The sequence below is a fragment of the Cololabis saira genome, chromosome 7 (assembly GCF_033807715.1).
Source record: "Cololabis saira isolate AMF1-May2022 chromosome 7, fColSai1.1, whole genome shotgun sequence".
Classification (NCBI taxonomy): domain Eukaryota; kingdom Metazoa; phylum Chordata; class Actinopteri; order Beloniformes; family Belonidae; genus Cololabis; species Cololabis saira.
The window spans coordinates 29300234-29313264 of NC_084593.1; the positions used below are offsets into that span (position 1 = coordinate 29300234).

The 13031-nt window shown below is 37.7% G+C and overlaps 1 protein-coding gene across 1 annotated transcript; it reads right to left on the bottom strand.

Annotated features, from left to right (window-relative positions):
* Positions 1–231: 231 nt before the first annotated feature.
* Positions 232–12449, bottom strand: LOC133447603 (zinc finger CCHC domain-containing protein 7-like). Its single transcript, XM_061726317.1, has 8 exons — positions 11705–12449; positions 9283–9344; positions 9001–9111; positions 7305–7475; positions 7007–7042; positions 1459–1563; positions 1224–1335; positions 232–1101 (listed from the first exon to the last, which is right to left on the bottom strand). The coding sequence occupies exons 1-8, from the start codon at positions 12054–12056 to the stop codon at positions 605–607; spliced, it is 1446 nt and encodes a 481-aa protein (XP_061582301.1). The 5' UTR covers positions 12057–12449; the 3' UTR covers positions 232–604.
* Positions 12450–13031: the final 582 nt, after the last annotated feature.

The following is a 13031-nucleotide window of genomic DNA, read 5'->3' on the forward strand; positions in this document are numbered from 1 at the left end:
AGCTGCTCCGCTCATTAATAATTCAGCAGCTTCACAGCCGAAATACTATGAGAGACAACGCTTTGAAAAACCCACTGGCTTCATGCTTTTCAGGTATATGTGGCTTACGTGCCCTAATACACCTCGTATTCCCAGTTTCACATATGTGCACGAATCGGACGTCACAATATTTTGAGCACTAAACACCAATCTGTATGTTACCAAACATCAAATATTTTAATAAAAGCCATTAAATACTGCAATCACACGTGGGAGTGTAACCACCCCCACAACACATGATGTAATTCAGGTCAAAAGCAGGAATGTATTGTACAAAAAATTATTAATATATTAACATGATATGCAACACAGAGTAAAATAATCAAGTTAGTGATAACAGAAAAAAATCTAAATTCTAAAGGTTCATTCAATTCCAATTCAGTGAAGATGATAATCTGTCAGTCAATACTATCCTTCTATTCTGTTTGTTTCTTTCAAACAGACAACAAAAAATTAACAAATCAAAAGAACTTGAAACATCATTTTTTACCCCCAATTCCTATCATATTCCTACTAATTTCACACTAAAAACAGAATATTAAACAAATACTGATAATGAAATCACTCATCTCCGTCTGTGACGTACTCTTTGCTTTGGAGAGAAAAGGTTTTCACTTCCAATGTCCACATCAACATGAGGATACAAATCCCCCCGTTTCATCCCCCCTCTTTTCTTCCACCTCTCTGCCTCTCTGCTCTTCCTGCTCTTTCCTCCAGCTTTCTCTACCCCAATCTTCCTCTCCGAAGGAGGTATGAACTGGCTGTGACCATGGAGGGGTTGTCCAAAGGGGTTTGCTGAACAAACTTCATCATCAGAGGTGCAGCAGGACCTCCCAGGCAGGCCTCCTTCCCGCGTTGCTTGGGCCTCTCTCCTCCGTCGTTTCACCTCCCGCCTCTCTCTGCGCTTTTCTGGCCATGTTTTCCTCCTGCCGGCTTGACTACTTCCCTCCAGCTTTGCGTTGCTCCTCCTGTGGGCTGTGGTTTTCTCTTCACTTCTTTCCCCTATTCTTTCACACAATTGCTCCTGGTTTGAGGGAAGCAAAGACCCAATACTCGCAAGTGCTGGAAACAGACAAAACAGACTTAAACTTAGATTCAATCTCTGTCATTTCAAGCATAAAAAAACCCATATTGTTTTAAGTTTATATCATTTAAAAAATAATGTATAAACTGTCTTTTGTCACCTCCTGTCTGCATCCTGGAGCAACACTGTAGAATGTCGTCCACGCTGTCGTAGTGGCAAACATAAGGCAGTGAAGGAAAAGTACCACTGATCATCCTTGTCCTCTTGCACTCCTGATGCCCAGGAGACAAGCAAAAAGATAAGACAGAAAATAATGATAGAAAAAAAAAAAAAGGTCAAGAGAGCCAGGAAGAACTCTGCAACTGCTAAAAAGATCCCTTATATTTACCACTTACATAGCCATAATGTCCCCTTTTAGAGCAGTTGTAGCAATGAGCATGGAGACTCTTATGTCTGAGACTGCAGGAAGTCTTTAGCCTGAGAGGAGCTTCTAACCTGATCTGAAAAAAAAAGTCAAAGTTGAGTTTAATAATATGAAACAGACTTTTGTTTGTCTCATGGATAAATCCAAGCTTTATATACCAGATTGACTCCCCACCAGACAGTTCTTTCCCACGCATTATTCCCCTGCTTTATTTCCCCACATTTGCAATCTATATTTACTGTGAATCTAAAATCCTGTTGTCCCATTTGAGATCTGAGGGCTGTTGCACAAAACAAAGATAAGGGATTAAGCCAAGATATGTCAGTTATTCATATCCTGGTCCAATGTGTTGAAAATCTCAACAAAGGGCACTATTTACCACGCATTCTGAGCTCTGGCTTACCATCACCTGAATGAAATGACCTGGCATTTTGAAGCACACTACTGAACAGTTTATAAAACAAAGTTTTTTCATGGTCAGAGTATTTTTAGGATAGATTTATTTCTTAAAATGGAATTCCGATATAATCAGACATACCCAAATTCAGTTTGATTCTCACATGAACCTTCCAGACCCCTCAGGTCATCTGGATCTAGTTTTTTATCAGTTCTCAGAGTCAGAACCAGACATGGAGAAGCTGCATTCAACATCTATGCTCCACATGTCTGGAACAAACTCCCAGAAAGCCTCAGATCAGTTGACACACTCAGTCTATTTAAGTCCAGGTTGAAGTAACTTCAGTAACTTTGCTGCACTGTTACTTTTAAACTGGTTTAGAAGCTTGATCATATTTACACTACTGATTTTTATCTAATCTTTTTTTCATTTAAATTAAAAAAAAAATCATGCTTCTTATTTATTTTTTTAATGTCTTTGTAAAAATCGATTGTTCTTCTTTCTTTCCTTTTGTTTACATTTAAATCCTGCTTTTTATTCATGTGTTAATGTCAGTAAAGCACTTTGAATCAACTTGTTGTTGAATTGTCCTATACAAATAAACTTGCCTTGCCTTTCCTTTCCTTACAGTATATCACTCACGGTAAGAAGTTATTGTGCCGAATGAGCTCATTCTATGAAGCCAATGTACTACCACACATTAAATGTCTGCCAGGCAGATTCTCTAAGTTTATTAACAACATCTGGATTGCCTTTTTAACCTATTAGATATTTAATTTCATCTTGATGAGTTGCACTTGTAGAACTCCAGGATGTAATATAGAAGTATTGAACAACTGGTTGGAGGGAAAAAAAATACAAAAGTCAATCAAAAAGTTATATTCATCTGTGGGGATTTGAATATTGATCTGCTAAACCCAAACAAACATACTGTAGAACAACAGAAGAGTTTATTAATACCATGTACAGTCTAAGCCTCTATCCCAAAATCACCAGGCCCAGTCACATTATACTGCACTGTGCAACCTTAAATGATAATATATTGACAAATGTCTTAGAGAACAGTTTAACTAGTGGAATATTAATAAATGACATAACTGATCACATACCAGTGTTCATCGTCTATGATTGCAACTATAAGAAAGTTGATGAAAACCAGACCACAGACCACAGTACAGACAGGTTAGGACAGATGATGTCAGCCAAATTGATGACATATGATTGGGGATTAATATATTGAACAAATGCTGTGGATGCAGCATACGAAGACTTTTTAAGAATATTTAAATCATTATATGATACAAAATTGTCCAGTTAAGGAAGATAAAAGGAAAAACCGGCAAAACAAATGAGCAGTGGCTCTCAAAAGGATGACAAAATTTAGGGAATTTATAAAACACAGAACTACTGAATCAGAAAACTGATATATAGAAATATAAAAATTAGTTAACTAATATTATAAAAGCATGCAAATAGGAATATTATAATAAATTATTGGATGATATTAAAAACAATATTAAAGCCACGTGGAACATATTAAAATCTCTAAATATAACTGTTACCTTCAATATTTTATAAATATTGACCAGAACGTTGGACCAAACGTTACGTAGCAGAAAAAAATACCATCAACTCAAATAAATTACATTGAGCATAATACTAGTCCAATGTATCTTAATCCCAAACAAGAGAAAGAAAGCATTGATAGTTAATAAATGCAAAAACAAAGCATCCACTGACTGTGATGGTCTTGACATTAAAACAATGAAAAAGGGTAACTGAGGGTATCTCTAAACCTTTAACCGACATTTGCAATCTATTATTCCAAACAGGACAATTTCCCAAACAAAATGAAAATAGCAATGATCATGCAAATGTACAAAACTGGCAACAATCACCTCTTTACAAATTACAGGCCTGTCTCTCTTATCCCCCAGTTCTCAAAAATCCTGGAACAACTTTTCAATGAGAGATTACGATATTTCATGGACAAACACACACTACTCAACAACAGCCAATATGGATTCAGATCAAACGGGTCATCAATATTACTAGCTGTAACTTATCTCATTGAAGAAATTACCAATACCACAGACAGTAAGAAACTAGCTATAGGAGTATTCATAGATCTAAAGAAAGCTTAGGATACAATAAATCATAACATTTTAATCAAAAAATTAGAACGTTATGGAATTCGGGGGGGTAGTCTTGAACTGGATGAGAAGCTATTTAAAGAGTAAACAACAATTTGTGAAGATGGGAGATAATCTGAATCTGATTGTCTGGAGATTGTGTGTGGAGTACCTCAAGGGCCAGTGCTGGGACCAGTATTATTTAATTTGTGTATAAATTATATATGTAAAATATCTATTGCATCAAAATTTGTGTTATTTGCTGAGAACAAAAACATTGTGGTCTCAGGTGAGAGTTTACAACAACTTTTGTCCATAATCACCTTGGACTAAAGAAATGGTTTGACAACAAACTATCATTAAATCTGAACAAGACTAAAATTATGGTTTTTGGAAAAAAGTAAAAGTACAAATGTGTGTATGTAAACTGAGGTTTGCTCAATGTGTGTGTTCATACAGTAGATGGATGTAGAGGTGGATGTATGTATATATCGAGATATACCGTATGTGTATGTGGTGAGTTCACATCAAACAACTCCAAAATGGAAAATTAATTAACCTTACATTTGGTGTATGTCCAGGTCCCTTAGGTTTATTCATCGATTATTCTGTCAATAATATATTAAAGACTTCTAATTTTGTCAGAAACAACACTTGTCAGTTTTTGAAGGTCAACTTTCAGGCACATGTATGTGTGTTTATATGTCTAAGGGTATATATGGGTATGTATACAGTGGGGCAAAAAAGTATTTAGTCAGCCACCAATTGTGCAAGTTCTCCCACTTAAAAAAAAATTCCAGAAAATCACATTGTCAGATTTTTAAAGAATGTATTTGCAAATTATAGTGGAAAATAAGTATTTGGCCAATAACAAAAGTTCATCTCAATACTTTTTTATATACCTTTTGTTGGCAATGACAGAGGTCAAATATTTTCTCTAAGTCTTCACAAGGTTTTCACACACTGTTGCTGGTATTTTGGCCCGTTCCTCCATGCAGATCTCCTCTAGAGCAGTGATGTTTTGGGGCTGTCGCTGGGCAACACGGACTTTCAACTCCCTCCAAAGATTATCTATGGGGTTGAGATCTGGAGACTGGCTAGGCCACTCCAGGACCTTGAAATGTTTCTTACGAAGCTTACAAAGTGTGTTTGGCATCATTGTCATGCTGAAAGACCCAGCCACGTTTCATCTTCAATGCCCTGCTGATGGAAAGAGGTTTTCACTCAAAATCTCACGATACATGGCCCCATTCATTCTTTCCCTTACACAGATCAGTCGTCCTGGTCCCTTTGCAGAAGAAAATCTCCAAACCATGATGTTTCCACCCCCATAATTCACAGTAGGTTTGGTGTTCTTTGGATGCAACTCAGCTTTCTTTCTCCTCCAAACACGACAAGTTGTGTTTCTACCAAAAAGTTCTATTTTGGTTTCATCTGACCATATAACATTCTCCCAATCCTCTTCAGCATCATCCAAATGCTCTTTAACAAACTTCAGACGGGCCTGGACACGTCTGGCCCTGCAGGATCTGAGTCCCTGGCGGCGTAGTGTGTTACTGATGGTACTTTGTTACTTTGGTCCCAGCTCTCTGCAGGTCATTCACTAGGTCCCCCGTGTGGTTCTGGGATTTTTATTCACCGTTCTTGTGATCATTTTTACCCCACGGGGTGAGATATTGCTTGGAGCCCCAGATCCAGGGAGATTATCAGTGGTCCTGTATGTCTTCCATTTTCTAATAATTGCTCCCACAGTTGATTTCTTCACACCAATATCTGCAATAGCTGCTTACCTATTGCAGATTCAGTCTTCCCAGCCTGGTGCAGGTCTACAATTTTGTAGACCGGGTGTAGCTCTGTGGGGCCCGGCTACTGGTGTTGGTGCGGTGCCTTGTGCTGGCCAATCGGGGGGGGGACTTCCTGGTCCTGTTTTTGTTCTATCACAAGGGTTGCTGGGTGAGGGGTTGGTGGGGGAACTGGACTTGTATGGTTGTGGGTGTATATATGTACCGGTATGTGGACATACGTGTATCTATACATCTATGGACAGTAATAAGTATATGTGTGTGTGTGTGTATATATATATATATATATATATATATATATATATATATATATATATATATATATATATACATACATGCTTTAATGCACATAGAAATATCTATTAGTAAGAATGCTTGTAATGAATAAGACTGTACAAGAGTATATAAATTCACATTGTACATAATGTATGCTTTTATGTACAGATGAATTCAGGGACAGGGTAAATAGTGTTTATATACACTGACATATAACTGCACATGGCAATAATAACTCATGAATCCGCTAATTTATGTACCACAATATATATTTATACTGTGTAAAATTCTTACTTTTAATTTATGTGACTTTTTAATATGTCATGATTTTTGATATATATATATATATATATATATATATATATAAGAAAGGTCCATCTGAAAGATTAGTTTTGAGTTCAAGGGGTAAGAGTTAATACGATTTTACTTCTTCCCACTCCTTTTCGAACATGTCAAGACTGCTCCTGCTACCAAAAAAAAAAAAAAGTGTCTCTCATGCATTCATTGTTCAAGCATGTATGTTACCTTACAGTATCATGTTTGGAATAAATACTTTAATTGAATTGAACTGAATCATTAGAAACTAACTGTTGCTCACTTGGTGAGACATAAGTGACACAAATCCTCTCCATTCTGTAAATTAGTGACCAACCTCACAGCCTGCTTCAGATAGCCGTGAATGTGCATGTACCATGATTAGTTACATCCGGCTTGATAGTCACTCATCCCGACTTGCTATTCTTGCAACAAAATAACATAGGATGAACTCTGAAGGTGAAGCCCCGCTTTTTCAGACATTATGGATTATTTTGCTGTGCAACAGCCCCCTGATCATGCTCAAGTTCATTTAGCATTTGGGCCTGTAAAGAAGATGAAATGAACAGAGTATTGTTAAATATAACTTTAACTCACAGTCAAGTGGTACTGTCGCCATGTATCTGGGCAACCCTGTGGAAAATCCAGATAACAAATAATGAAGAAAAGAAAACCTGAGTAACATGAAGGAAAAAATACTTTTTGTGGCTCGCCTGAAGATGAGAAACTGCTGGCAGAAATGGAGCAACAATTCATAAAGTGACACACTCCTGAGGCTGCAGAATCCATCAACACAAAACTGACAGAAGCTTTCAATGATTCTTTCAACTGGCAACATACTCTCCTACACAAACACTCAAAGGAGTTTAATGTGGGAAATGATGGGCCAACTCACATCAGACAGGTGGCCTGTCATCCCACAGCGCTGGCAGTGTTGGTTCCACACTGGAGGAACTTTGCAGGGACCAGGACCGTGTGGTGGCAGTCCACAGTTCGAGCAGTGGCGACCTGGACAGTCCCTCTGAATGTGGCCCTGGATCCCACAAAGGACACAGGTGGGACATCTCTGCCGATGGAGAGAAATAATATTGAAAGGCTTTGCACATACCGTACAACAACTGGCCAAGAAGTACTATTAACCCTGAGTACCCAAGGCACTGAAATATGCCACACAAAGACTCACAGCGTTGGCGACCCAAGTAAGAAAATACATAACAGAAGAGCAGAATGTAGAAGACTGAACAGTACTGGAAAAACATATGGGGAAGAAGAGGTATCACATATCACATAATACCCATGTCGCATGCCTAGTGGATCTAAGAACTGACCACAGCAGTATCCTAGAGCGAAAAACATCACAATGGCGGACATCCAATGAAGCTTCTCAAGTATGAAGGGTTGGACAGCACCAGGCCCAGACATGAAATACACCTACTGGCAAAAAAAACAACAACCTCACTCCGTGAACACCTAGCAGCACATATGAACCAGATTGTAATAGATGGGAACCAGCCAGTGGGGTTAACCCAAGGCCTCGCCATCATCATCACTAAGGACCCCCAGAAAGGGACAAATCCATCCAACTACCAGACAGCATCCTGCCCCTGCACAACACGGAAACTCCTGTCAGGCATCAAAGCGGCTGAGATGAGTAGGTACATGTCTCCACGTATGAATGTAGCCCAGGAGGGAATTGGAAGAATCCCCAGATTGCCCAAGCACCAACCATTGAACAGTCACCAAAGGATGTAACACAAGGCAACCCAGTACTAGAATGCTTAGAGCTGCACAGGATCTCTGTAGTCTTCATCAAAAATTACATGGGACTGTGGAAAACAGCTCCAGAGGCCAACTCAAAACCAACTGCACAAGTTACTACCGAGTGTGGCATATATAAAGGAAACCCTTTGTTCCCACTGCTGTTCTGCATAGGCCTGAAGCCTCTCAGCCAGATCATCACAAATAGAGGCGGTGGATACTGGTTCTGAACTGGAGCAATGACCAGTCACCTCCTCTACGTGGATAACATCAAGCTGTACGCCAAGAACTGGTGAGACATCGACTCACTGATCTAACTCACTGGGATATATCACTAGGTTATCAGAATGTCATTGAGATTGGATAAATGTGCTAAAATGGTATAAAAGAATGGAAAAATGATCACAACTGAGGGGGTCACACTCCCAGAAGGCAACATATCACATGTTCAGAGTAGCTTCAAATACCTTGGGATCCTGTAAGCAAATAGGAATTACAAAGAAGAGACAATCCAGCACATAATAGGAGGATGTAAGATGCAGGCAGGTAAAGCATACATGCCACAGGCAAATAACAGGAATTGTGTACAGGAAAAATAGTAAAATACCAACAGTTAAAGGAAGAGATAACAAAGACTGGAAAGGTGGAGACAGCAGTGGTGCCAAGCTCTGGGAGCTGTAACATCAAAGGTGGGAAAGTGAGCCGAGAGATTGGGAAAATTATTTTTATTATACATTTTCTTAAGATAATTGTTTTTCTTTTCCTCAATCAACCTCTTCATATAGCCGATAACAAGAAAAAACGAAAAAAGACAGATGATTGTGACTCTTTACCTTGTGAAGGTAGCAGTTTTTGGCAACGTGTCCCATTCTGTTGCAGATGTGACAGATCAAAGGGCGGCCAGCCGTGAAGTAGCGGCTGGCCAGAGACTGATCAGCACCATACTAGACACGAAGAAGAGGAAAACATTAAAAATGTTTTTAACAATTACAAACTACATTTTTAGAAGGCAAAACTTTATTTGTAATCATTTGTTTCAATTTAAAACATGCATATTTTATACATTTACAAGCTCCTTTGTAGTATTTTTGAAAATAAACAATATTAAACGTTACCTTGTCCTTGTCTGATACAACCCAGGTATTTGTTAATGATTTCTGATTGTCTTCTTTTATATCTGTGATGAAGAAAATGACCATGGAAAACACTATTACTTAGACCCAAATGTTTGGGTTTAATATAAAGAACTAGACCAAGTTGGGGGGGGGGGGGGGGGGGGATCTTTGTCATGGAACTATAACTCATATGTAACAAACCCATAAATCTATATGCTCCAGATACTTATTTTTCTCTGTATACCTTGCTATAAGTAGAAACTTTGTCATTCAGAATAATTATCTGTGTCCATCTCTAAATGTTGAGATTTACAGCTGAGGAGGCTGTGAATTATTCTAGCAGGAAATAGCTGGTAAAAGAACAATTTTTAAAGCCATTCTGAAAGTTTAATATTTGTATTAATAATACAAATACTAATAAAACTACTATTACTACTACTGTTATTAATACTAATAATACTAATTTAATCTTTAATTACTAATAACAGTAATAAGGGATGTTATATGCAACATCGTCATGTATAAATATATATGTTTACTGTAACGATCACAATCTTCATCACAATCTTCTAAGCTGTGATTTTTTTTAAATATTCTTGCAACACGATTGTTTATTCTAACTTATCTGAGTAGAAACGTGACAATTGCTCATGTTCTCTTGTATTATTATTTTATATTATAATAAGTTCTAATGAAATGTTACTTAAACTGCAAGCATGCACCCATCTAACTTACTCATCACAACCACACATTGCAAGAAATGTTTGTGTTGTTCGTTCTTTGGTTTCCCTGTTTTAGGAAAAAGGGAAAAACTGGTGTAATTTAGATTTTCTATTCTAAAATCAGGCCCTGTGATGGACTGGCGACCTGTCCAGGGTGTACCCCTGCCTCTCGCCTTAAATTAGCTGGGATATGCTCCAGCAGACCCCCATGACTTTGGTTCCTGTGCAATATAATTTATCTCCTCGCACTAAGCACTTTAAAATATAAACACTTTAACATATATCCACTATAACTGTACTCTACTGTTTAGACTCGTTTACACACTGGTCGTTGGTCTCCTGTTTTTATTCTTTGTACTGAGTTTCGTGTTGTGTTGTGGTATTGTGTTTCTGTCTTTGTTTTTTCTGATTCGTTTATGTTCATGTTACCATCAACCTGCCAGGGGACTACAGATGGAAATTAGCCTTAGGCTATAATCTGGCATATTTACATGTGAATGTTCATTAATATGCACTGTCCCATTTTAAATAAATAAATAAAATTAAAAAAAATGACCCTGCAAAGGATGAAGCGTGTATAGAAAATGGATGGATGTACATTCTAAAATCAAAAATAGTAACAAGGGACATTTTAAAGTAAAAGAAACCCAATCTGGTTATTTGTTTTCAATACAAAAAACCCTCCCTTTGTTTCCCAAAAATATTAGGAGGACCACCCACACAACGAGCATTGCCTACTGTTATTTTCTCTCCTGGGGTTTAACCCTTTTCTTCCACACTGATACAAATATTGTGCTTGATCTACTTAAAAAAAATAAGTCAACTTTTTGCATGAGATTATTATGTAGATCAAGAAAGACTAGTCTTTGTATAAACTACTTAATTTTATGTATGTAAATAATACATTTTGCAAGTACAAACAACTTAATTGTGTTAAGTTTACTTTATTTATCAAAATGAAGTTGACTTTAAGAAGAAAAAAAGAGAAAAAAAACAAACAAAAAAACAAAAACAAAAATTTTAAAGAAAAAAATGAAGTTGACTTTACTTGCAAATGAATTTTGTACATACTAAAAATTGAGTAGTTTATACAAAGACTAATCTTTCTTGATCTACATAAAAATCTAATGTGAAAAAGTCGCCTTAATTTTTTTAAAGTAGATCAAGCAAGATATTTTTTACTGTGGTGTTCTACATAAAACAAATAAAGCATGTTTCATCTAAACGTTGGTCAATCTGCCCAATAGATTAAAATTGTTAAAGGAAAAGTAAATATAACAAGATCATTGCTTGTTGTTTGTGTGTAAATGAAAAGATTGCCTGGGATTACATAAATACTGCGTGTTAAGGAAAAAATGCAATGTCTTGTTTTTTGAACAAATGCAGATTAAGTTCAAAACTAGATGTATTCATGTAAAGCAACAAACTTCATTTTTAATTGTTAATATCACAGATTAAGTATGTTATATTTACATGCGCTTAGATGTATTCTTTTCAGTGTGTCTGCTGTTTTCTCTCTCAGTAAACCTCAATGAGAGAGAAAACAGGAAACGTTTACAGTCAGTTTCTTTTTCAAAACTGTACAGCAACCTCTTGTTACAATTTTGGTTAAAACGTGCTATATTTTTTAAGATAAACTTAACTATCTGTATTAGGGATAAACTGATATACAGCAGCAATATAATACTGACATATCAAACCTTCATCTCCAAAGTCCTCAGAGCTGCTCCAGCAGCTCACGTTGAGCTGGATGCTTGAGTCCTCCAGCTGCTCCTCTCCTCCCAGAATCATCCATTCCTCGATGGACTGCTCACTCTCTTCCTTCTCTTGTGAGTCAGTGCGGGAAGTTGAGCTGATGTCCTGCAGATCTTTTCCAGAAGTGGTGGAGAAAGCCAGGAGGAGGGGAGGAGAGCCCTCCCTGCTAAGCTTTCTAACTGTTTGGCGATTTTGGGGCTGTTTCTGGTAACCAAATTTAACTTCCCCCTCACCTTCTGAACTACTGCAGTCTTCAATAAAAAATATGTCATTTTTTAATCCCTCGCCATGCTTCATAGTGCAATCTGACAGCCTCAACAGCGACCCCTACCGGAGGCTTTCTGCACTGCTGACAAACCACGCTGGCTAATGTTTTATTTACACACCTTTAAAAAAAAGTCAGTACCAAATAAATATAAGGCTTTCTAAGTTTGAGAATATTTTTCATCAAACCTGATTTGTAAATTAGCCCAAAACTTTGACGCGCCGGTAAACTTCGTAAAGGAAGGAGCATGTAGCACTGCAGCTAAAATAGAGGCTAAACCTAAGTCTAAAACACAATTTAAATGAATGGACTTTTAGCTGCTTATTGTCAAAACTTACTGTATGTAGGTGAAGTTTATGTTCAATACGGTAAGAACAGTTTTCTCAAAGCGGCTGAGACGGAAAAAAGTTCCCACCATGCCGCTTGTTTACCATGGATGTATTATAGAAACTGGATCGGAGACTAAAAATGGCCGCCCATTCATTTCAATGCATTCTGCTCAGCCAGCGCATAAACCGAAAAAATCGAGAGGAGTCAAGATGGCGGAGTGAACGGTCGCGTTTTCTGCAGGCTCTGTTATTAAAATTTTAAAACCGTCCTAAACAAACTTTACTTTGACAAAAAAAAACATCCAACTGCACAGGAACTTTCATAAATAACCCCTGAGCCCCACGGAGTTTTGGTTTCCTTGAGGCAGACCACTTTTTTCTCTGTTTTTTCAACGTGAACGAGATGGATAAGGACAGCAGCGCGGCTAAAGCTCTAATGCTAACAGACCACGACTACAACCTGCCGGCCATGCGGGAGGCATGTGAGGAAGAGGAACGGGCAGAAATAGAGGTGATGATGGAAGAAAACCCCAAAACACTTCATGAACACACACCACTGCCAAGCCCAAATCCCAAAAAGCTGAAACCAAAGTCTCAAGACAAGGAAAACCAGCCGGGTGAGATTACAAACGAAACCATCTTTAATGCAATTCAAGCTGTGATAAAACGATTTGATGA